The sequence below is a fragment of the Mandrillus leucophaeus genome, unplaced genomic scaffold (assembly GCF_000951045.1).
Source record: "Mandrillus leucophaeus isolate KB7577 unplaced genomic scaffold, Mleu.le_1.0 Scaffold139, whole genome shotgun sequence".
In the NCBI taxonomy this organism is placed as follows: domain Eukaryota; kingdom Metazoa; phylum Chordata; class Mammalia; order Primates; family Cercopithecidae; genus Mandrillus; species Mandrillus leucophaeus.
In genome coordinates, this window is record NW_012101354.1 from 1,890,473 (window position 1) to 1,917,007 (window position 26,535).

At 40.6% G+C, this 26,535-nt stretch overlaps 1 protein-coding gene across 2 annotated transcripts in view; it reads left to right on the forward strand.

Annotated features, from left to right (window-relative positions):
- The window catches only part of CTSS (cathepsin S), a 35,878-nt gene extending 12,477 nt beyond the window's left edge, over positions 1 to 23,401 (forward strand). The window contains exons 4-8 of one of the 2 annotated variants that reach the window (XM_011973589.1): positions 1,157 to 1,306; positions 4,306 to 4,533; positions 6,149 to 6,314; positions 8,445 to 8,547; positions 22,637 to 23,401. In XM_011973589.1, the coding sequence (XP_011828979.1) occupies positions 1,157 to 1,306; positions 4,306 to 4,533; positions 6,149 to 6,314; positions 8,445 to 8,547; positions 22,637 to 22,736 (747 nt within the window). In that variant the 3' untranslated portion in view covers positions 22,737 to 23,401. The remainder of the gene's footprint in view (positions 1 to 1,156; positions 1,307 to 4,305; positions 4,534 to 6,148; positions 6,315 to 8,444; positions 8,548 to 22,636) is intronic. The other variant, XM_011973590.1, reaches the window with a different exon arrangement.
- The last annotated feature ends 3,134 nt before the right edge of the window (positions 23,402 to 26,535 follow it).

Below are 26,535 nucleotides of genomic sequence, written 5' to 3' on the forward strand. Positions count from 1 at the left end.
GGAGGATTCCCTCTTTCTCTATTGATTGGAATAGTTTCAGAAGGAATGGTACCAGCTCCTCCTTGTACCTCTGGTAGAATTCGGCTGTGAATCCGTCTGGTCCTGGACTTTTTTTGGTTGGTAGGCTATTAATTATTGCCTCAATTTCAGAGCCTGCTATTGGTCTATTCAGGGATTCAACTTACTTTAAAAGTAAAAACTTTTAAAAAATTAAAAATAGAAAAAGCTTATAGAAGAAGGCGATAAGGAAGAAAATATTTTCATACAGCTATACAATGTGTTTGTATTTTAAGGTGTTACTATAAAAGACAAACCATTTAAAAAATTAAAAGTTTATTAAGTAAAAAAGTTGCATTAAACTAAAGTTAATTTATTACTGAAGAAAGAAAAAATTTTTAACAAATTTAGTGTAGCCTAAGTGCACTGTGTTTATAAAGTCTACAGTAGTATCCTAGGCCTTCACATTCACTCTCCACTCACTCACTGAATCACTCAGAGCAACTCCAGGCCTTTCATAGTAAATGACCTATACAGAAGTACCATTTTTACTTTTTTCTTTTTTTTTTTTGAGATGGAGTCTCACCCGTTGCCCAGGCTGGAGTGCAGTGGCACGATCTTGGCTCACTGTGACCTCTGCCTCCCAGGCTCAAGTGATTCTCCTGCCTCAGCCTCCCGAATAGCTGGGATTACAGGCATACATCACCACGCCCAGCTAATTTTTATATTTTTGGTATAGACGGGGTTTCACCACGTTGGCCAGGCTGGTCTCGAACTCCTGACCTCAGGTGATCTGCCCAGCTCGGTCTCCCAAAGTGCTGGGATTGCAGGTGTGAGCCACTGTGCCCAGCCCCCATTTTTACTTTTTATACTGTATTTTCACTATACCTTTTCTATGTTTAGATATATTTAGATACACAAGTACTTCATATTGTTCTACAATTGCCTACAACCTTCAGTACAGTACCATGCTGTGCAGGTTTGTAGTCTAGGAGCAACGGGCCCTTCCATACAGCCTAGGTGTGTAGGAGCCGATACGCTCTAGGTTTGTGTAAGTAGACACTATGGTGTTTGCACAATGACAAAATCACCTAACGACGCATTTCTCAGAACATATTCCAGTCATTAAACGATGCCTGACTGTATATTTGCTTTGTAGACCAGTGAAGAAGTGATGTCTTTGATGAGTTCCCTGAGAGTTCCCAGCCAGTGGCAGAGAAATATCACATATAAGTCAAACGCTAATCAGATATTGCCGGATTCTGTGGACTGGAGAGAGAAAGGGTGTGTTACTGAAGTGAAATATCAAGTGAGTATTACCATCCCAAGCCTCTGAACCCTAAGTAAAGCTCTTTAAATGCTTAGTCTAGCTACAGAATTTGATAGTGAATCTTACAGTCCCACGTGTTACTTTCTCATTATTTTCGTTATTCTTGTCTTCCCAACTAAATTATAAGTTCCTTAAGGGCAAGGATCACATATTATATTTTATTTATACAGTTGGCCCTCCATATCCACAGGTTCCATATCTGCAGATTCCACCAACTGTGGATCAAAAATATCCAGAAAAAGGTGAAGATAAAAAAATAGGCCAGGCGCTCACGCCCATACCACCATTACTTTGGGAGGCTGAGGTGGGCAGATCACCTGAGGCCAGGAGTTCGAGACCAGCCTGGCCAACATGATGAAACCTCGTCTCCACTAAAAATACAAAAATTAACTGGGCCCGTTGGCACATGCCTGTAATCCCAGTTACTCAGGAGGGTGAGGCAGGAGAATCACTTGAACCTGGGAGGCAGAGGTTGCAGTGAGCTGAGATCGCACCACTGCACTCCAGCCTGAGCTACAAAGCGAGACTTCATCTCAAAAAAAAAAAAAAAAAGTTAGTAAAGTATGTGGGAAGACCGGGCACAGTGGCTTACGCCTGCAATCCCGCACTTTTCCAGGTCAAGGGAGGAAGATCACTTGAGGTCAGAAGTTCGAGACCAGCTTGGCCAACATGGTGAAGTCCTGTCTCTACTGAAAATACAAAAATTAGCCTAGCATGGTGGCAGGCTCCTGTAATCCCAGCTACTCAAGAGGGTGAGGCAGGAGAATCACTTGAACCTGGGAGGCAGAGGTTGCAGTGAGCTGAGATCTTGCCACTGCACTCCAGCCTGGGCCATAGAGTGAGATCATGTCTTTAAAAAAAAAAAAAAAAAAAAAAGCACATATAGGAGGATGTGTAGATTATATGCAAATACTCAGTCATTTATATAAGGAACTTGAAAATTCTTGACTTTTGGTATGCTCAGGGGTCCTGGAACCAATCTCTTGTGGATACTGAGGGACAACTGGATTCTCCACAGTGTTTTTTGTTGTTGTTGTTTGTTTTTTTGTTTTTGAGACAGAGTCTCCCTCTGTTTTGCCCAGGCTGGACTGCAGTGGTGCGATCTAGGCTCACTGCAACCTCTGCCTCTTGGGCTCAAGTGATCCTCCCACCTCAGCCTATATAGTGACTACAAGCACACACCACCACACCCCGCTTTTTTTTTTTTTTCCTTTGTATTTTTAGTAGAGATGGGTTTTGCCATGTTGCCCAAGCTGGTCTCAAGCTTCTGAGCTCAAGTGATCCTCCCACTTCCACCTCCCAAAGTGCTGGGATTATAGTCATGAGCCCTCACGGTCAGCCTCCACAGTGCTTTTCTAAGTGATCATAGAACCACCTACTTAGACAAACACTGAACTAAGCAAATAGGTGTTTAACACAGACTTTCATTGCTCATGCTACGCATTGACTGCACTGGACTCTCCAATAAGCCAATTGCTTGAGAAGCAGTGTTGCGTGAGAGAGCCCTGGTGATCAGGAAGTTTCTCCATTTCACTTGTGAATTTCAAAGTTGAAGGAGAAGAAAGAACTAGAGCTAGAGTGATCTATAAATTGTGCCACTCAAGTTCATTCATGGTTAGTCTTGCATCGTTAGAACAAATTATTGTTCCTATGCTGTTGTATTTTCCTTTAGTTTGCTTATTTTAAAAAATTGCAAAAATCCTAAATTAGTTAGAGGTAAAACACATGTATCACCATAGAGGTCAGGGTAAGTGAGAGGAATCAGAGCATTCTGAGCAGCTACCCCAGCTTGTGATCAATGAAGAAAGTAAAAATTTATTAGGAAGTAAATGGTGTCCAGGCACAGTGGCTCATGTCTGTGATTCCAGTGCTTTGGAAGGCAGAGGCAGGAGGATCGCTTGAGTCCAGGAGTTAGAAACCAGCCTAGGCAATATAGTGAGGCCCTGTCTCTACAAAAAATAAAAATAAAAATAAAAATTAGCCAGGCATGGTGTGCTCCTGTAGTCCCAGCTACTTGAGGGGCTGAGATGGGAGGACTGCTTGAGCCTGGGAGGTTGAGGCTACAGTGAGCCATGATCGCACCACTGCACTTCAGTCTGAGTGACAGAGGGAAACCCTGTCTCAAACCAAAAAAAAGAGGTAAATGGTACTACTAATCTCTTATTCTTTTCCACCTACATATTTTTCTTTCAACTAGTTTTGGATTTCTTACCCGAGGTTCTCTAAAATAACAGCTTTAGAAGACCCAATAAACCACATATTTAGATGCTAACTCTGAGTAAGTTAATGAACTCCTTTCTCTGGGTGCTTGCATTTTAGTGAACAATTTTGCTTCAATCAAAAGCAATGTCAATTTCCTTCCTTTTGGTGGAGAGCAAAGTGGGAGGAGGGGAGGAGAGAGAAAGAAAACAATTATGATGGGGCTCTGGACACTCTGCCCCTTTTAAAACTAAATCAGCTTTGCCTTTTTTTGTTTGTTTATGCCTCCTTGTAAAATATTTTTTGATCAAAAAAAGTCTGAACATGACAAAGGTTTGAAAAATGCCAACCTAGGATTAAATTTCTTATGTTTCAGGCATCATTTGACAGGAGAAAGGGTATTTTAGGTCAAGGAAATCATCCTAGCTTCTCTTAAAATCTCATTACTGTAGGCAACTATCTCCCTTACTTACGTGTGAAAATAGGTGCAATTTGGTACATGCTCAGTGAGTATTGTTTCTTAGTATATTTGAATATGGTCATTATGCTCTGAGCTTGGTCAACCGCAAATCTCTATCAAGGTTGGACCTTGCCTAGATAACCATCAAGTATTTAGTCTTCATTCCCACTGTTAAAGACAGAAGGAAACTGTAGTGGCGGAGCTCTTTCTGGGAACTCGGGACAGAGCTGATGTAGTTGAACGTTGTCCAGTTTGGGTTATGGAAGTCATTGCGAATGATTTTCTGTGATTTGCGTTTGTGACCTTGTATCTGTTTTAGGGTTCTTGTGGTGCTTGCTGGGCTTTCAGTGCTGTGGGGGCCCTGGAAGCACAGCTGAAGCTGAAAACAGGAAAGCTGGTGTCTCTCAGTGCCCAGAACCTGGTGGATTGCTCAACTGAAAAATATGGAAACAAAGGCTGCAATGGTGGCTTCATGACAACGGCTTTCCAGTACATCATTGACAACAACGGCATCGACTCAGACGCTTCCTATCCCTACAAAGCCACGGTGTGTCACAAGCAAACTTTTTGTGCTGCCCCATGATCTCATGTTATCCACTGACTGACTGCACTGGGCTTGCCACCACACCAATTGCTTGAGAAGCAGTATTGTGTATGAGAGAGAACCCTGTACAGGAATTCTTAAATTCTCAAGAGTTCTCTTTCTGATGAAGTACTCTTCTTAATATATCAGTAGTACAAATAAGCAAGTAGCACTCATGCCTAAAAACAGATTTTAATGACTGGGTGTAGTGGCTCACGCCTGTAATCTCAGCACTTTGGGAGGCCAAGGTGGGTGGATCACCTGAGGTCAGGAGTTTGAGACCAGCCTGGCCAACATGGTAAAACACTGTCTCTACCAAAAATAGAAAAATTAGCCAGGCATGGTGGCGCATGCCTGTGGTCCCAGCTACTTGGGAGGCTGAGGCAGGAGAATCGCTTGAACTCAGGAGGCGGAGGTGCAGTGAGCCGAGATCACGCCACTGTACTCCAGCCTTGGCAACGGAGCAAGACTCCATCTCAAAATTAAACAAAACAGATTTTAAGCAAACTATCCTTAAAATTACTTCTCTGTAAACTTTTTCTTCTGCAGCCTCTCATGCTCAACCTTATTCTCAAATCATTAACCACGTCATTCTTCCACCCACTGAGAAGCTAAATAATACTCTCCTCTTCCTCGCAATTCATTATACATTTTGATATAACGATAGCCTAAGGATTGTGTCCATGTTACAGAAGATTTTAAAAATATAAAAATATCACTCAAAAACCTTCTACCTTAACCACTATTATTTTGGTTTATTTCTTTCAAGTTATTTTCCTGTTAAGCACTTAAAAAACATAGTTGGCCCAGTGTGGTGGCTCACGTCTGTAATCTCAGCACTTTGGGAGGTCGACATGGGAGGATTGCTTGAGCTCGAGAGTTTGAGACCAGCCTGTGCAACATAGTGAGACCTCACCTCTACTAAAAATGAAAAAAATAGCCAGGCATGGTGGTGCACACCTGAGTAGCAGTTCCAGCTACGTAGGAAGCTGAGATGGGAGAATCACTTGGCCCAGGAGATGGAGGCTGCAGTGAGCCATGATTGTGCCACTGCATTCCAGCCTGGACAATGGAGGGAGAGCCTGTCTCAAAAAATAAATAATATAAATAAATACAAAACATAGTTGTATATACAACAAACATGAATTTGTAACTTTCCTTTTCCCACTTGAAATACACTTGTGTTTCCCATATTATATGGTCTTTATATACCATCATTTTAACTGCAGATCATCTTGCAGGCATCAAAAAGATTTTAAAGCTCTCACCTAGAGTTTTTTATCTCTATGTAATATTTCCCTACAGTCCACCTCAGAGTCGAGGGGACATTGTCCTGGCAAGTTTTGCCTGTATGAGGATGTTCACAATTTGAAAGAATAGAATAGTTCTGTATTTCCTCCATTATTGCTGAAACCCGAGACTGTTAGGATTTAGAAGATTTGCAAAGGAAGGAGCCTTAGACACATGAAAAAGTTAAAGAAAGGAAAGAAGACATATTTAAAATCCAGGCTTAGGATACTGGTGATTTATAAAGGAGTTGAAGTATAATTCTTTATCTGCTTTATACTTCTTTTTGCAGGATCAGAAGTGTCAATATGACTCAAAATATCGTGCTGCCACATGTTCAAAGTATACTGAACTTCCTTATGGCAGAGAAGATGTCCTGAAAGAAGCTGTGGCCAATAAAGGCCCAGTGTCTGTTGGTGTGGATGCGCGTCATCCTTCTTTCTTCCTCTACAGAAGTGGTAAAAAGATAAATAAATAAAAAATAATTAGAATTTAAAGAAAGAAAGAAAGGATATTGGCTGAGCACGGTGGTTCATGCCTGTAATTCCAGCTTTGGAGGCTGAGGTAGGAGGATTACTTGAGCCTGGGAGTTTGACACCATCCTGAGCAACATCGCAAGACCCCTATCTCTACAAAAAATAAAAATAAAAATAAAAATTAGCCAGGTATGGTGGCACTCACTTGTAGTCTCAGCTACTTGGGAGGGTGAGGCGGAAGGATTCCTTGAACCCAGGAATCTGAGGTTACAGTGAGCTATGATCATACTACCGCATTCCAACCTGGGCAACAGAGTGAAAACCTGTCTCTAAAAAACAAGGAAGAAAGAAAGAAAGAAAGAAAGAAGAAAGAAAGAGGGGAAGGGCCGGGCAGGGCAGGGCAAGGCGGGGCGGGGTGGGGTGAGGCGATTTTAAACCTCATGAACCAACATCTGCTGCCTTCAAACTTTTCTTCTGCAGCTTCCTCACCTCTCTCAACCTTCTTACAATAGAAGAGAGTTAAGGTCTTGTTCTGGATTAGGTTTTGGCGTAAGGGCATGCTTGGCTGGCTTACTCTTTTATCTAGACCAATCAGATTTTCTCTGTATCAGCAATAAGGCTGTTTCACTTTCTTGTCATTTGTGTGTTCAGCAGAGTAGCATTTTTAATTTCCTTCAAGCACTTTTCCTTTACATTCACAGCATGGCTGACTGTTCGGTACAAGAGGCCTAGGCTAGGTTCTGGCCTGTCTTGGCTTTCAACATGCCTTTCCCACTAAGCTTAATCACATCTAGCTTTTGACTTAAAGTAAGAGATATGCAACTTTTCTTTTTACTTGAACACTTAGGAGCTATTATAGGGTTATTATGTGGTATAATTTCAATATCATTGTGTCTCAGGGGTTAGGGAGGCCTGAAGAGAGAGACAGCGGTGTGGCCAGTCCGTGGATCAGTCAGAACACACACAACATTTGTGGGTTAAGTCTGCTATCTTATATAGGTGTGGTTTGTAGCTCACCCCCAAAATTATAAAGTAACATCAAAGATCATTGATCACAGATGAGCATAACAGATATAATAATGATGAGAAAGTTTGAAATATTGTGAGAATTACCAAAATGTGGTACAAGGACACAATGTGAGCACATGCTTTTGGGAAAATGGTACCAATAGACTTGCTGAATGTAGAGTTGCTACAAACCTTCAATTTGTAAAAAATGCAATATCTAGCTGGGTGCAGTGGCTCATGCCTATAATCCCAGTGCTTTGGGAGGCCAAGGCAGGAGGATGACTGGAGCCTAGGAGATTGAGGTTACAGTTAGCTATGATCATACCACTGTATTACAGCCTAGACAACAGAGCAAAACTCTGTTCCTTACAAAAAAAAAAAAAAGAAGGTAATATCTGCAAAGCACAATAAAGCAAAGCACAATAAAATGAGATATGTCTGTATACACAGAGAATTACAATAACTGATTGTGTGCAAGTTTAAAAATACTTAGAAAAAAAACAAAAAAGAAAAGAAAAAAACTTAGAAAAAGGTGGTGTGCTTATCAAACAAGGTTTCTGGGAGAACCATGACTGGAGTGATGCTAAGCTTGGCAAGAACACTGACAAATACAGCATTGGTGGCAAATAATTATGAGCCCTAGTTTATGCATGAGAGTATACGTCCTTAACTTTTTTTTCTTTTTTCTTTTTTTTTGAGATGGAGTCTCACTCTGTTGCCAGACTGGAGTGAGGTGGCACAATCTCAGCTCACTGTAACCTCCACCTCCCGGGTTCAAGCAATTCTCCTGCCTCAGCCTCCTCAGGAGCTGGGACTACAGGAGCGTGCCACCACGCCCGGCTAATTTTTGTATTTTTAGTAGAGACGGGGGTTTCACCATGTTGGCCAGGATGGTCTTGATCTCTTGACCTCATGATCTGCCTGCCTCGGCCTCCCAAACTGCTGGGATTACAGGCTTGAGCCACCACGCCTGGCCATGTCCTTAACTTTTTAAATTAATCTTGCTATGTAGTCAAAGCAGGCTAATAAAAAGTAATACAGTTTTTAAATGCCCTTTATTATCCTATAGTATTCACTCTTTTTTCCTACCCAATTGATTCTCAGGTGTCTACTATGAACCATCCTGTACTGAGAATGTGAATCATGGTGTACTTGTGGTTGGCTATGGTGTTCTTAACGGGAAAGAATACTGGCTTGTGAAAAACAGGTAATATATTTACACTTTATATTTAATTGGAATCAGGAATTTGAGGGAGTTTCAGCAAATACTCTCTTATGATTTTGATGATGATTATTATGATCATGATATTGACAATGATGAACTTTATAGCTTCTTACAAAGTGACATTCTAAATTTCTCAGTGCCCCCATCTCTTCACTTACTATTCCTTCTTCATCAGTTTGTTTTCATGGTTTGTCTTCTGTACTACTTCTCTGATCATTCCTTCTCAGCCTCTCTTACAAACCTATTCCTCTGTTTAGCCCAAAAATGTTGGTATTTCCCAAGGCCCTATCCTCTGCCCATTCCTCCTCTTATTTTATTTTTTCTTGGGTGCCATAATTCCACTCTTAGGACTCTAGCTATAACCTTTATATGCCAATAGCTTCTGAATCTCTAGCTCTAGTTCCGACATCTTCCCAGAACTTTAGACTTATCTGGACACGCCCACTTGCACATATCTTAGTCTCTCCAAACTCAATACATCCAAATAATTCAGTACTCTCTCCCCCATGCTGTTCCTCCTTCAGAATTTCCCACATCAGTAAAGAGCCACACAACACAGTCACCCAGATGGATTCATCTGAGACCTCCTCAAGTCTGACCAAGCAACCAATTAGTCAAAGCAATTTTACTTCATCTATGTCCTTGATTCTGTCCCTTCTCTGCTTCTTCTATTATGGCTCTAGTTCAGGCATCTCTGGTGTGGACTATTGCTGTCCCCTTCTAACTGGTCTCCTTTACTCTCTCTTTTCTTCCCCTTTACCCTCAAATCCATCTTTCATACTGCTGCCAAACTTATTTGTCTAAAATATGAACGAGTCTGGGCTTATAACTCTTCTACTGAGTGTCATGCAGTGTAAAATTAATGTTCCCTGACAGAAGACAAGTCCTGTAGGCCATGCTCCCTGCCTTGCCAGCCTCACCTCCTGGCATTCGTTGCCTCCTATTTTCACTCTGGTTATATTGCGCTATCCACAGTTGTAGTTCCCATACATTCCACTTTATCTGTAATACCTTCCTTTCTATCTCGGTTTGTGTTCCCTCTGCCTAGAATATCCTGTCTTCTCTTTTGGTTTACTTCTCCTTTTCTTCAGAAGCAGCTCAGGCACAATCTATTCCAGAAAGTCTTTCCTGAATCCTTGGGATGAGCAAAATGTCTTTTTTCTATGCTGCCAAAATGTCCTGTACATACTGGATCACAGCATTTTAGGCATTATATTTAAATTGCATTTTTACCTGTCTGTCACTCCAATGTTCTGTACGTGCCTTTGGGGAGAGATTATGTCTTGTCTTCGTATCCGCAGCACAGACTAAGTGGGTGGCACCGAAAGGCCCCTCAATTTATGTGTTGAACTGACATCTATATCACTCATAAACAAAAGGAACATAACTTCTAGAGGGAAAAAAGGGAGGATATATGAAGAGTTGAGACTTTGGGGCACACCTGGAGTTTCTCTTTGTGTTAGTTTGCTATGGCTGCCATGACAAAGTGCCACGAACTGAGCAGCTTAAATAACAGAAATTTGTATCTCCCAGTTCTGGAGGCTGGAAGTCTAAGATCAAGGTGTTACTAGCTTCTCACGCTGTGAGGAAGAAATATTCGTGGACACAGGAAAAAAAAATTACTGTATGATCTTACTTATATGTGGGATCTGAAAAAGTCAAACTTACAGAAACAGACAGTAGAATGATGGCTGCCAGGGACTGGAGGCTGGGTAAATGAGGAGATGTTGATCAAAGAGTGTAAACTTTCAGGTATAAGGTGAACAGGTTCTGGGAATCAAAGGTACAGCCCGGGTGGAGATGGATGCATTATTTCATTTGATTATGGCAATCATTGCACAATGTGCACATACATCAAGTCATCACACTGTACACCTTGAGTTTATACAATCTGTGTCAATTAAATATGTTCTTTTAATTAAAAAAAAAGTTTGATGCCTCTCCCCTAGCTTCTGAAAGTTTGCTGGTGATCTTGGACTTTCCTCGGCCTTTAGAACCATCCCCCTGACCTCTGCCTTCATTTTCACATGACATTCTGCCTGTATGCATTTCTGTATCTATTCATAATTTTACTTTCTTCCCCTTCTTGAGCCAGGGTCTCACTCTGTCACCCAGGCTGGAGTGCAGTGGGGTGATCAATGTTCACTGCAGCCTCAAACTCCTGGGCTCAAGCAATCCTCCCACATCATCCACCAAAGTAGCTGGCCCTACAGGCATGCACCACCGCACCAGGCAAATTTTAATTTCTATTTGTAGAGACAGGATCTCTCTCTGTTTCCCAGACTGGTCTCAAACTCCTGGGTTCAAGTGATCTTCCTGCTTTGGTCTCCCAGAGCTCTGGGATTATAGGTGTGAGCCACCGTGCCTAGCCAATTTTCCCTTTTCATGAGCATCATTCATGTTGGATTAGGACCCGCCCTAATGACCTCATCTTAATTTAATTAATTATGTCTACATCAACCCCATCTCTCAATAAGTTCACATTCTGAGGTACTGGAGGTTAGGATTCCAACATGAATTTTGCGGGGACACAATGCAACCCATAACACCCCTCAAATCTTTACTTGAAGTACGTAGTCTACAAATCAAACAAAAGGTGCTTTCCTACCCTTTTCCCATTGTGGCACACATAGAAGATGATGATATTTGTATGGCCAACTGGGAAAGTAGCTGAGAGGATCAATATCTTGGCTCACTGATGACCTATTCACGGCACTGGTCAGCTTGGGTGTAGACCAGTGATAGCTTTTTAAAATGAAACCATTTCCCTCATATCTTATTGACTCTCTAAGGAACTCCCTACAGCAGGTGTTCTAAATTCTCTCCTCTACTGAAGCTGCTCTTGAAGATCATCTCTTCTTTTAGTGTTGAAATTCAAAGCTGCTTCTCTTCACTCATTCATTCAACAAGCACTTACTAGGCATCTACAATGTGATTGGCATTATCTAGGCCCTGGAGATACAAAAAATAGTAAGAAACCATCCTGTCCTAAAGGCACTCACAATCTAACATGAAAAAAATATATACATTTTATATATACATACATAATATATAATATACATTATATACAATTTGTATTATATATACATACTTCTATAATGCATATATAATACATATATAATATATATTATATTTGATTATGGCAATTATGTCTAGGGTTGATGTAGACATAATACATACATATACATACATATATAATATATAATATGTACATACATATTATATATTATACATACATACATAATATATAATATATTACATATACATACGTTGTATATTACATGCATATTAGGTAATATATATTATGTATATGTACATATTATATAATATATAATGTATACATAATTATATAATATATATTATGTATACATACATATAAATCTCTCTATCTATCTATCTATAGAGAGAGAGAGAGGCTGCAGTGAACATTGATCACCCCACTGCACTCCAGCCTGTCTCAAAAAGGGGAAAAAAAATAAAATTATGAAGAGAGACAGAAATTCATGCATATATATATATATATATATATAGGTTTTTTTCTTTTTTTGAGACAGAGTCTCACTCTGTTGCCCAGGCTGGAGTGCAATGGTGCAATCTCAGCTCACTGTAGACTCCACCTCCCAGGTTCCAGCGATTCTCCTGCCTTAGCCTCCTTGGTAGCTGGGATTACAGGCGCTCACCACCACGCTGGCTAATTTTTGTATTTTTAGTAGAGATAGGGTTTCACCATGTTGGCCAGGCTGGTCTCAAACTCCCGACCTAAGGTGATACACCCACCTCGGCCTCCCAAAGTGCTGGGATTACAGGTGTGAGCCACCGCGCCCAGCCTAGATAGATTTTTAAACGATACAACAAACACATCGTGGTATAATGATACATGTCTAAATGGCTATGGGAGGAGGAAATGCCTAGCGGTCTAAACTTCCACAGAGAAGACACTATTTGCATCAAGTTTTCAGATGTATGGAATTATTCATGTATTGGAGGAAGAAAGTGCATTAGAGGTTGGAAAGTTGCTCAACGACCCAGAAAACATATGCAATGGCACATTTCTCACTATCTTGATTCATCTTGTTACATCAACTTTAGCCTCATATCTTACATTATTTTATCCACCTGTCTGTTACATGAGTTTGCTATATCAAAGCAAACTCATCTGCTCCTTCAGTTTCAACTATTGCCATTATGTAGATGATCCCCAGTTCATAATCTCTGAAAATGACCTCCTAACTAAGTGACAGACTTTCTTGTCCAACTTCCAATTTGGCAGCTCTACTTGAAAAATCCAAACTCCCCACCTACATCACCCTACTACCAACATATACACATGCTCATACTCAATAAGTTTACAATGTTCTTCTCTTCCTTTCATCGCTCATCCCTGAAAAGGATTTTAGAACAAGCTCAAGGGAAAACTATTCCCTGTTTTGGGTAATATATTACCATCTTCAGATTATTAAAGCCTAAGCATCATTTTGGCCTTCTCCTTTTTCCCCCTCAACCCACACAGCCCTATCCATTTGGCCTCTGAATCATATTTTATATGAATTTTCTCTTTGCCATTCCCAATGGCTCTGCTGTAATTCAGATTCTATTCCAGCCATCTATAGAGGTATCTTCTTAAAATATAGATCATGTCAACTCCTGCTCAAAAATTCTAAATAGTTCACCATTGTCTAAAAATGAAGTCCAAACTCCTGGCCAGGCATTCCAGGTACTCCACTATCTAGTTTTTAACATAATCTTAGACATTTCTTCCACTATATTTTCATATACCCACAGTCATACTCTGGCCATAGTGAACTACTTATTCATCATTCCCTAAGTTTACAGATACATCCCTATCTCTGTTTCTTTATATATGCTGCTTCATCTTTCTGAAATGCCTGTGAAGCCCAATGCTGTCTACAAAAATACCACCCGTCTTGGTGAAATGGGCATTCTTATACAGTTTGATGGGAAAGTAAGCTGTATTTATTCTTTTTTTTGGGGGGGGGGGGACGGAGTCACTCTGCCACCAGGCTGGAGTGCAGTGGCATGATCTCAGCTCACTGCAACCTCCGCCTTTCAGATTCAAGTGATTCTTCTGCCTCAGTCTCCTGAGTAGCTGGGACTACAGGCACGTGCCACCACACCCAGCTAATTTTTGTATTTTTAGTAGAGACGGGGTTTCACCATGTTGGATGGGGTTTCACCATGTTTGATGGAGTTTCACCATGTTGGCTAGGATGGTCTCGATCTCTTGACCTCATGATCTTCCCACCTCGGTCTCCCAAAGTGCTGGGATTATAGGCGTGAGCCACTGCACCCTGCCTATTCTCTTTCTTGAAAGCAATTTGACGATATGATAAAGAACTTTTTAAATGTTCATATTCTTTACCCCCCCCCCCTTGTTTTTGTTTTTTGTTTTTTGTTTTGAGACAGAGTCTCGCTCTGTCACCCAGGCTGGAGTGCAGTGGCACGATCTCGGCTCACTGCAACCTCCGCCTCCCGGGTTCAAGCGATTCTCCTACCTCAGTCTCCCGCGTAGCTGGGATTACAGGCACCGACCAACACGCCTGGCTAATTTTTGTATTTTTAGTAGAGATAGGGTTTCACTATGTTGGTCAGGCTGGTCTCTAACTCCTGATCTTGGGTGATCTGCCTGCCTTGGCCTCCCAAAGTGCTAGGATTACAGGCGCAAGCCACTGCGCCCAGCCAGTGCCCCATTACTTTTTTTTCTTGGAATCTATATGAAGAAAATAATCCTAAATATGGGAAAACTTTCATACCCAACTTAGGTGAATTGTAGCATTATTCTTTAGTAAGTAGCCAAAAATGCCTAACAATAGGTATATGATTAAATAAATTATGACATAATCAACTCCATGCATTAGAAATATTCAGACTATTATTAATAACCTAATAAAATACTTGGGATATATATTTAAATGAAAAAAGATACACATAAATATAAAATTTATATGTAGTATAAATATTAGCTGAATGTGGTAAGCTCATGCTTATAACTCGAGAGCTTCGGGAGGCCAAGGCAGGAGGATCACTTGAGGCCAGGAGTTTAAGGCCAGCTTGAGCAACATAGGGAGACCCAGTCTCTACAAACAAATTTTAAAAATTAGCTGGGCATGGTGGCATGTGCCTGTAATATCAACTACTCGAGAGGCTGAGGTAGGAGGATTTTTTGAGCCCAGGAGTTTAGGGCTACAGTGAGCCATGATCACACCACCGCCCTCTAGCCTAGGTGACAGAGCAGGACCCTATCTCAAAAAAAAAAAAAAAAAAAAAAAAAAATTAAGTTAAACATAGTATGTCCAACCAGGCTTACTGGCTCATGCTTGTAATCCCAGCACTTTGGGAGGCTGAACTGGGAGGATCTCTTGAGCCCAGGGGTTCAAGACCAGCCTAGGGAACATAGACCCCATCTCTGTACAAAAATAAGCCAGGCATGGTGACACACACCTGTGGTCCCAGCTACTTGGGAGACTGAGGTGGGAAGATCACTTGAGCCCATGAAGTTGAGGTCACTGTGAGTGAGCCATGATCACATCACTCAACTCCAGCTTCATTGACAGAATGAGATCCTATCTCAAAAAAAAAGGAGGGAGGCCGGGCGCGGTGGCTCAAGCCTATAATCCCAGCACTTTGGGAGGCCGAGGCAGGCGGATCACGAGGTCAGGAAATCGAGACCATCCTGGCTAACACGGTGAAACCCTGTATCTACTAAAAATACAGAAAAAAAATTAGCCGGGCGTGGTGGCACATGCCTGTAGTCCCAGCTACTCGGGAGGCTGAGACAAGAGAATGGCATGAACCTGGGAGGCGGAGCTTGCAGTGAGCCAAGATTGCACCACTGTGCTCCACACTCCAGCCTGGGTGACAGAGCGAGACTCCGTCTCAAAAAAAAAAAAAAAAAAAAAAAAAAGGAAGAAAAAAATAAAGATATTAATTTTAAAATGAAAAAAAAAAAGTCATTACAAATCCTATTCATTTTTAAATCCTGCCTCAAATACTCTCTCTTTCATACCCCATTCACTTAGAATTGTTTCTCTATTTCCTAAGCTTTGGCAATGCTTTATGAATTCTATTATAGTATTTTACACATATCCTTTGTGTTATAGCTATTTGTGCAAACCATGCTCTATTCACTAAAATGTAAACTTCTTCAAGGTAGGATAGTCTCTTGTTCATTTTTGCATCTTCATTCAGACACTGATTCAACAAACATATATTGAGTACCTACCATGTACCAAGCTAGGAACTAGCAATTGGAAATGAAAAATGCAGCTTTTCTGCCATCCCTCAAGGTACTCCTAGTCTAACGGAGTAAAGGAAACAGGCAGGTGCATGTATAGTCCGTTTCAACTCAATGTGATAAATGCCAAAATAGAGGTGGCATAGGTTGCACTGGAGGCATAGAAGAACTTCGGCAGGTGATTTAACTTCTTTAACTTTTAGTTTCATCACCCTTCTTACAATGGAAGAGAGTTAGGGCCTTGCTCTGGATTAGGTTTTGGCTTAAGGGAATGTTGTGGCTGCTTTGCTCTTTTATCTAGACCACTCAAATCATATCAGTGATAAGGCCAGTTCACTTTCTTCCCTTTCTTTTTTTTCTTCCTTTTCTTTTCTTTTTCTTCTTTCTTTCTTTTTCTTTCATTTTTTTTTTTTTTGTTGTTGTTGTTGTTTGTTTGTTGTTATTGAGAGTCTCACTCTGTCACCCAGGCTGGAGTGCAGTGGCACAATCTCAGCTCACTGCAACCTCTGCCTCCCAGGCTCAAGCAGTCCTTCCACTTCAGCCCTCCAAGTAGCTGGGACTACAGGCACGTGCCACCAGGCACAGGTAATCTCTGTATTTTTAGCATGTTGCCCAGGCTGGTCTTGATCTCCTGAGCTCAAGTTATCTACCCGCCTCAACTTCCCAAAGTGCTGGGATTACAGGCATGAGCCACTGCACCTGGCCCGTTGTGTTGCTTTCTTATCATTCATGTGTTCACTGGAGTAGCATTTTAATTTCCTCCAAGAACTTTCCTTTTGCATTCACAACATGGCTAACTGGTTCAAGAGGTCTAGCTTTCAGCCTACCTTGGCTTTCACAAAGCATAATCATTTCTAGCTTTGATGTAAAATGAGAGATGTAGAACTCTTCCTTTCACTTGAACACTTAGAAGCCACTGAAAGGTTGTTTTTTGTTTGTTTGTTTTTGTTTTTTGAGACAGAGTCTCCCTCTGTTGCCCAGGCTGGAGTACAGTTGCGCAATCTCGGCTCACTGAAACCTCTGCCTCCCAGGTTCTAAGCAATTCTCCTGCCTCAGCCTCTGGAGTAGCTGGGATTACAGGCGTGCACCACCACACCTGGCTAATTTTGTATTTTTAGTACAGACGGGGTTTCGCCATGTTGGCCAGGCTGGTCTCGAACTCTTGTCCTCAGGTGATCCATCCGCCCCAGTCTCCCAAAGTGCTGGGATTACAAGCATGAGCCACCGTGCCCAGCCCATTGTAAGGTTATTAATTGGCCTAATTTCAATATCATTGTGTCTCAGGGAAGAGGGAGGCCAAAGAAGAGAGATGGGGGAAGTGTCAGTTAGTGGAGCAGTCAGAACACACACCACTTATCAATTAAGTTCACCATCTTGTATGTGTGTGGCTCATGGCACCCCAAGACAATTACAATAGTAACATTAAAGTTCACTGGTCCCAGCCTGGGCAACATAGCAAGACTCTGTCTCTACAGAGATTTTTTTTTTTTAATTACCCGGGCATGGTGGTGCATATCTGTGGTCCCAGCTACTTGGGAGGCTGAGGCGGGAGGCTGAGGCAGGAGCCTGAGCCCCGGAGGTTGAGGCTGCAGTGAGCTGTGATTGTGCCACTGCACTCCAGCCTGGATGACAGAGTGAGACCCTGTCTCAAAAATTTTAAAAAAAAGTCACTGATCACAGTTCACCATAACAGATTTGCTAATAATGAAAACCGTTGAAATATTATGAGAAATGCCAAAATATGACACAGGGACATGAAGTGAGCACAGGCTGTTGGAAACATTGTGCCAATAGACTTGCTCCATGCAGGGTTACCACAAATCTTCAATTTGTAAAAAATGCAAAATTTGCAATGCACAATAAAGCGAAGCACAATAAAACAAGATATGCCTGCACTTCTCAATACCTCTACTGTTACCATTAGAGTTCAAGCCACCATCTATCTCCTGGTCTATTGCAATAATCTTGTAATGGTAGCTGCTTCCCTCTTGTTTGCTTGCAGTCAATCCTCTATACATTAACCAGAGTTATCTTTTTCAAGCATAAAGTAGATTATGTTACCCTTCTACCCCAAACCCTCTAATGGCTTTCCTTCCCATTCAGAATAAAACCCATGACCTGTAAAGCATGACATTATCTGGCCTTAGCCTGCCTCTCCAACCACCTCTCCAACTACTCTCCCCTCTCTCATTCAGCTCCTGGCACATTAGCCTTTTTGCTATTTCTTGACACACCATGCTTATTTCTAGCTCTTTATGCAGGTCTTTGCCTCACTTGCATCTCAGCTCAAACATCCACTCAGCGAAGCTTTTCCCAACCATTCCGCCTCAAATTGAGCCCTGTCTCCTAACACTCTGTATCCCTTATCCTGCTTTATTTTTCTTTCTTGTACTTATCATATTATATCATCAAGTATTTCTTTGTTTACTGTATGTTTCTCCTCTAGAACCTAGGCTTTAGAAAGACTTTGTCTCTGTAATCCTAATGCCTAGAAGAGTGTCTGGCACAGCCTAAGAAGCCCAGGACTTCAGTCTATTACAAAGGAAACTGGCATTGATCAATTTCCCACTTTGCTAAGGGCTACGAGGCTTTCTGAGACATAGGACTTTCTTTTTAAAAACAGGACAGTCCCAGGCAAACTGGGACTGGTGATCACCCTAGAAGAAGGCTATATATATATTTTTTTAAGTAGACGGACTCAGCCTGGCTAGGTGGCTCATGCCTGTAATCCCAGCACTTTGGGAGGCCGAGGTGGGAGGATCACCAGAGGTTGGGGGTTCGAGACCAGCCTGGCCAACATGGAGAAACTCCATCTCTACTAAAAATACAAAATTATCCGGGCATGGTGGCGCATGCCTGTAATCCCAGCTACTCAGGAGGCTGAGGCAGGAGAATCACTTGAACCTGGGAGGTGGAGGTTGCAGTGAGCCAAGGCTGTGCCATTGCACTCCAGCCTGGGCAACAAGAGCAAACCTCCGTCTCAAAAAAAAAAGTAGATGTACTCTACTTGAGTCCAATCAGATGTACTCATACCTGGATAATAATAAAAATAGCTACCTTCACTTAGTAAGCATTGGCTATATACCAAATATTGTGTGAGTACTTTAAATACATTTTCTAATTTAATTTTTAAAGTACTCTTATGAGATAGGCATTTAGTTAACAAACTTACCTAAAGTTGAACAGTTTGAGTGAAAGAGCTATAGAATTAATAAAAAAATATACAACTTGATAAGTACTGAAATGAACATTTGGAGCAGACTTTGTATAATTCTGAAGGCAAGACTTTGTCCTCAGATACTTTATTTAGCTTAAGATTTTTTTTTTTTTAATCAGTTTCATTGTTTAAGGGAAGTTAGCAGGACTTAGTCAAAAAGAAGTCTGGGATCTTTTGAAAAATTGGGAGCAATTGATCTTGGTTGGTAAAACTAAGAAAAGCAAATTATCTAGATGTTGAATGGGGTCTGGGATTCCTTGGTCTCACGGACTGAATTAATACTGCTAGTAACTAGACCTTCAATTCAATTTTCATACTAGATCTCAGGTCCAAACTCAGTTCATCTAAAATTATTTATTTTACCTATTATTTAAGGTAGTGACCATAGTAAGATATAAATTACATGAGATTCTAGATGTACTGGTCTCAATTTCATTCCCCATATGATTTCACTCACAGAGATAACTGTAGGGATAGGCATAGTATAAAAGTTAGAGTGGGCTTTGGAATAACATAATCCTATATTTGAACTCTGGCTTCACAATTTACTATCTATGTGACTTTTGGCAAGCCACTTTACCACTCTGCCCTTCTGTTTTTTTCTTTAGTAAAAGAAGATAATACTCACCTCACATGATGATGATTAAATTAGATAATTTATGTTAATCTGTTTGGCACAGAGTAAGTGCTAAATAAGTGGTGTCTATTAATATCAATAATAGCCTGGCCAGATTATTGTTATTGCTTTTGCTTATTAAACTAGATATTAAAAGAGTATTGCTGCAGCTTGGGCGACATAGTGAGCCCTCTTCTCTACTAAAAACAAAAAATTGGCCGAGCATGGTGGTATGCACCTGTGGTCCTAGCTACTGGGAAGGCTGAGGCAGAAGGATTGCTTGAGCACAGGAGGTTGAAGTTACAGTGAGCTGTGATTGCACCACCACACTCCAACAGAGCAACATGGTGAGACTGTGTCAAAAACAAACAAAAGAACCCACTACAGCCATTGGTTGATTAGAGGTGATGATGAAGTTTGAATTTTCTTGTAAAGGCATGGAGAGCCATCAAAAATTTCTAAGCAGTGGAGTGGCAATTAAGTGAAAGGAAGCAAAGAAAGGCGCTCATGAAAATGTTTGAGAAGGACTGACCAGAGAGAGATAAGAAAATCAGAACATAGTAGTGTCTTAAAGCCAAGAGACCAGTAAGGTGGGAGTAGACAACTGTGTTAAGTGGTACAGAGAGAAAAAAATAGGACCTGCGAAAGGTCCAGTGAGGGCTGATACATAGAATATTTAAGGCCTCTTAAAGCACAGTCCTTTTAAATGGTGTCATTTGTCTTCCAACAGTAAACCAGCATTTCTTAGGTTCTCCACTGCATGCAAAAACACAACCTTTGAGTCCCTGAGCCAAAATTTGTAACAGCTTCCCTTTGCCTTTGTAATTGAAGTACGTGTTCCTCCACAGGCTGTTCTAAGCTGTTCACAACATGACCCCAAACCAGCTTTCTATCCTCTTTTTCCGCTATTCTACTAAAGATATCCAGTTTTCCTTTCAACTAAATTTCTTACTGCTCTCCAGACACACTAGGCATTTTCTCAATTTCACACTTTTATTTGTATCCTAGAGCACTTAATGAATTTTGCCTTGTATGATATTTATATACCTACCACTACAAAATCTCAGAATGATAAAGAGCTTCAGAAATCATTCCTCTTACAAGGATTTTCTAAGTTTTTTCATCAGTCTTGGTAAAATAAGAAAAATAAGAATATTTTGGTGACTTTTTCATTAATCTAAATTTATTTACTCAAAAGACTATCCTTAAAATAGAGATTATGTCTTTGGAATTTTTGCTTTTGGTGTTAAAATGAATTTTCTTTTACAACATAATGGTGACAGTAAGTAGTATGGTTTTTATTTATTTTCTTTTTTTGAGACAGTCTCACTCTGTTGCCCAGGCTGGAGTGCACAGGTGCAATCTTGGCTTCCTGCAACCTCTGCCTTGCCTCCCAGGTTCAAGCGATTCTCATACCTCAGCCTCTCCAGTAGCTGGGACTACAGGCTCATGCTACCATGCCCAGCTAATTTTTGTATTTTCAGTAGAGACGTGGTTTCACCATGTTGGCCAGACTGGTCTCGAACTCCTGACTTCAAATTATCTGCCCGTCTCTGCCTCCCAAAGTGCTGGGATTACAGGCATGAACCACCGTGCCCGGCCAATAGTATACTTTTTAAAAAGGATGTCCATACAGCCGGGCGTGGTGGCTCACGCCTGTAATCCCGGCTCTTTGGGAGGCCAAGGTGGGTGGGTCACTTGAGGTCAGGAGTTGGAGACCAGCCTGACCAACATGAAGAAACCCCGTCTCTACTAAAAATACAAAATTAGCCATCGTGGTGGCACATGCCAGGAGTAGTAGTCCTAGCTACTCGGGAGGCTGAGGCAGGAGAATCACTTGAACCCGGGAGGCCGAGGCTGCAGTGAGCTGAGATTGCACCATGGCACTCCAGTCTGGGCAACTAAGAGCGAAACTTCATCTGCAAGAAAAAAAAAAAAAGGTGTCCATACATGCTAATTTAGAAATTGATAACTGTATATCGATCTGTAAAAACCTTTTGAACTCCTCTAAGTCCATGAAATCAAAAAGTAAAACACTGATCTACTCGAACCCTAATCCGACCCATGATTTCTCTCTGCAACATCGCTAACAATTAGCCTCCGCTTGCTTGAACACTTCCAGTGCCAGGTAGAATATTCCTTTTTTTTGTTTTGTTTTGCTTTGTTTTGTTTTGAGACAGGGTCAGGCTGGAGTGTCAGGAATGCAGCGGTGTAATCATAGCTCACTGTACTCTCAAACCCCTGGGCTCAAATGATCTTCCCACTTCAGCCTGCAGAGTAGCTAAGGAATACAGGTACACGCCACCATGCCTGGCTAATTAAAAAAAAAAAAAAAATTGTAGAATCAGGGACTTGCTATTTTGCCCAGGCTGGTCTCAAACTCTGACCTCAAACAATCCCACTTTAGCCTCTCAAAGCACTTGGATTACAAGTGTGAGCCACCATGCCTGGCTCATTTTTCAATAGCTTTAATTATAAGAAAGTCTTATCGCAGCTCCACTTCTAGATCAAAAACTCTTTCAGAGCTGCATTTTGTTGTTGGCTTTAGAATTCCCTCCCCTATAGCTTTTTCACAGTAGTAACTCAAAAATATTTCTTAATTGGCATTCTCTAGAGGAATTTAAGTTTGATGGAAAATCATTACCCACGATACTGTTATAAAAAAATTTAGAGATAGAACCTTATAAAGGATACTAATACTCTTTCCTTAGAGAAGTCATATTTGCAAAGTAGGAGGATTAAAGGACTGGGATGGATCTTACTATAGTTTTCCTTAGGTATTAAGTCAATATAGCACTAAAGCTTTCCAAACCATTATTTTGAATTGCCTAAAATCCCTGGAGAAACTATTATATTATTTCATTCTAATTTTGTTTTACAGTCTTTCATATATAATCACTTACAGGAGAAAAACAATGAGATAAAAAGTTGATAACATGATTTGATTGCATGCATTTGTAATTTTGTGTTATTTCTTTTTTTAAAGCTGGGGCCGCAACTTTGGTGAAGAAGGATATATTCGGATGGCAAGAAATAAAGGAAATCATTGTGGGATTGCTAGTTTCCCCTCTTACCCAGAAATCTAGAGAGGATCTCTTCTTTTTATAACAAATCAAGAAATATGAAGCACTTTCTCTTAACTTAATTTTTCCTGCTGTATCCAGAAGAAATAATTGCGTCACGATTAATGTGTATTTACTGTACTAATTAAAAAATATAGTTTGAGGCCGGGCACGGTGGCTCACGCCTGTAATCCCAGTACTTTGGGAGGCCAAGGCAGGCATATCAACTTGAGGCCAGGAGTTAAAGACAGGCCTGGCTAACATGGTGAAACCCCGTCTCTACTAAAAATACAAAACATTAGCGGAGCGTAATGGTGCATGCCTGTAATCCCAGCTGCTTGGGAGGCTGAAGCACAAGATTCCTTGAACCCAAGAGGTTGAGGCTGTGGTGAGCTGAGACCACACCACTGTACTCCAGCCTGGACAACAGAGTGGAGACTCTTTCAAAAAAGCAGAAAAGATAATATAGTTTGAGTCTTCGTTTTTTAAAATTTGCAAACCTCAGGAAAAAGTTTGCTAAGTAAATTAGTAGTGTACTGTAGATATAACTGTATAAAAATCGTTCAACCTAAAACAATCTGCCATTGTTCATTGTTTTATTTTATACTCTTTGTCTTTTTAAGACCCCTGATAGCCTTTTGTAACTTGATGGCTTAAAAGTACTTAATAAATCTGCCATTTCAAATTTCTGTCATTGCCACACACCATTCTTATTCCTAGGCAACTATTAATAATCTATCCTGAGAATATTAATTGTGGTATTCTGGTGATGGGCTTTAGCAACTTTGATGGAAGAAAATATTAGGCTATAAATGTCCTAAGGGTTCAGATTGTATCTTTGCACATAAAAGGATTCAAAACGCCATGTGTAGCGGCTAATGCCTGTAATCCCAACACTTTGGGAAGCTGAGGTAGGAGGATAGCCTTGAGCCCAGGATTTCAAGACCAGCCTGGGCAACATAGTGAGACCTTGTCTCCACAAAAAAAAAAAAAAAAAAAGGAAACTATCCAGGAGTTTCCTTTTTCTAAAGCTGGGGCCACAACTTTGGTGAAGAAGGATATATTTGGATGGCGTGTGTGCCTGTGGTCCCTGCTATGCAGATGTCTAAGATAGGAGGATCACATGAGCCCAGGAGGGTGGGAATGCAGTGAACTGTAATTGCACCACTGCACTCCAGCCTGGGTGACGGAGCAAGACCCTGTCTTAAAAAAAAGAGGATTCAACACATATTTTTAAATTAAATCATGTTAAAGTAAACAAATGCATAAAAGACAAGCACTTTGAAAGAATTATTTTAATGATCAACAATTTAATGTATTAGTCCAAATTATTTTTACCTAGTGATCAACAATTTGACCAGGGCCTTTTTTTGGCAAATAACTGAGCCAACCAGAATAAAATAACCAATACTCCACTGCTCATATTTTTATCTAGTTCAGATGGATCTTCCTCACAACTGCTCTAGATTAGTAGATGCATCTAAGCAGGCAGCAGGAACTTTAAATTTTTTAAGTTCATGCCTATGACATGAACAATATGTGGGATAATGTCATTAATATATCCTAAATTGACCTAAACTAATTTCACCAACTCTGGCTCCTTCTCCATAAAGCACATTTTAAGGAACAAGAATTGTTAAATATAAAAACATAAATAATACCATAATACATGGCTATCATCAAACGTGTATAGAATATTATAGTTAAAAAGTATTTAGTTGATTGCTTTTCAGTTTTTTTGTTCTTTTTTTTTGAGATGGAGTCTCACTGTGTTGCCCAGGCTGGAGTGCAGTGGCGCCATCTCAGCTCACTGCAACCTCTGCCTCCTGAGTTCAAGCAATTCTTCTGCCTCAGCCTCCCGAGTAGCTGGGATTATAGGCGTGTGCCATCATGCCCAGCTAATTTTTGTATTTTTAGTAGAGACAGGGTTTTGCCACATTGGTCAGGCTGGTCTCAAACTCCTGACCTCAGGTGATCCACCCATCTCAGCCTCCCAAAGTGCTAGGATTACAGGTGTGAGCCACTGAACCCAGCCTACTTTTCAGTTTTAACATAATTTTTGTTTTATCCGCAACTTTTCAGGTATTGAAAGTAGAACAAAAACATGGGTTCTTAGTCTTTAGCAATCTGATAAATCTTATGAATGCCTTCTCAGAATCATGTTTTTAAATGCATAAAATATATAGGATTACAAAGGAATCTAATTATATCAAAATACAGTTATTAAAATGTTAAAAGATAAGTTTGTTATATACTAATATGCACGCATCTTTATAAATGCATTAAATAAGAGTTAATATCTATCCTAAATTTGAAGTAGTGATGAGCATAATGAAAACAGATGCAAAAAAGTAATGTGATATGAAAATATCTGGGTTTTCTTTTGATGATGAAGTATGGCTAATATTACTGTGGTTTTTGAATTATGTTCAGAATTGAAGAAAATCCTTTCAGTTTGAGGTTAGTGATGGGGTTCAGGACACCCTACACAAAATATAGCACCTTGACATATTGAATATTTTAAGCTGAAGGCATTTGAGGAAATTGCAGAAGCAGGAAGGTGACTTTGACCTTCTGCCTGCTCTTCTCCCTGGAAGCAGCCATTAAACCTGGGAATGATTTTCTGATCTTCCCCTGAAGTACATCATAAGACTCTCATGTAAGAGGTGCTCTCACGGCACCCAGAGAAAAGGAGCATCCTTACCTCCAAAAGCACAGGGACACAAAGAGGAATCTAAACAACCAGGCCTGCTCAGTTTCCCCCAGTGTATTACATTTAGCTTGTTCACACTTTGCCCTATGACATTTCTCCATCACTGGCTGCTCTTCATCAAACCTACTATAAAAAACATTCAAGTTCAACTGTTTCTTTGGGCCTTTATTTCCTTATGGAGGCTCTCATTTCAGGCAAAACTTATGTTAAATAAATGTGCATGCTTTTCTCTTGCTAATTTCTCTTTTGTTATAGGGATCTCAGCCCTAAATCTAGGATGGATAGAAATGTTCTCCCCTACATTAGTAAAAATAAAAATGAAATTTTTTACCCATACAAATTCACAAATTCCCTGAATTCTATCCAAGAAGCCTTTGAGAGTTGTGGCTCTCAAGTAAAGAATGCCTGAACTAAACAAGTAGAATAATGAAATATTTTTTAAAAATTTCACTGTATGCCCAATATAAAGGGAAATTGTTAAAAAAAGTCATTTCAAACTTATAGAGATAAAAAATTATCTAAAAATATAAATTTAAAACAAAAACATTTAGGATTTACAGAATGATGGAAAAAACTCTGAAACAATTTTTAGACAGCAGTATGCAAGATGATTTGAAGAAAAAGTTTTAAAAGCCAGGCACAGTGGCTCACACCTGTAATCCCAGCACTTTGGGAGGCTGAGGTGGGAGGATCACTTGAGTCAGAATTTCGAGAGGCTGGTCTTGAACTCCTGGGCTCAAGTGATCCTCCTGCCTCTTGTTATGAGCACATAAAAAGATCTCCATCTCTACAAAAAATAAAAAAATTAGCCAGATGTGGTGATGCGTGCCTGTAGTCCCAGCTACTACAGGAAAGGCTGAGGTGGCAGGATCACTTGAACCCAGGAGACTGAGGCTGCAGGGAGCCATGATAGTGCCACTGCACTCCAGCCTGGGTGATCTTGTTTCAAAATAAATAAATTGGCAAATAATAAAATAAATAAAATTTTAAAATGAGACAACCTAGGCCAAGCGTGGTGGCTTATGCCTGTAATCCTAGCACTTTGGGAGGCCGAGGCGGGCAGATCACTTGAGGTCAGGAATTGGAGACCAGCCTGGCCAACACAGTCTC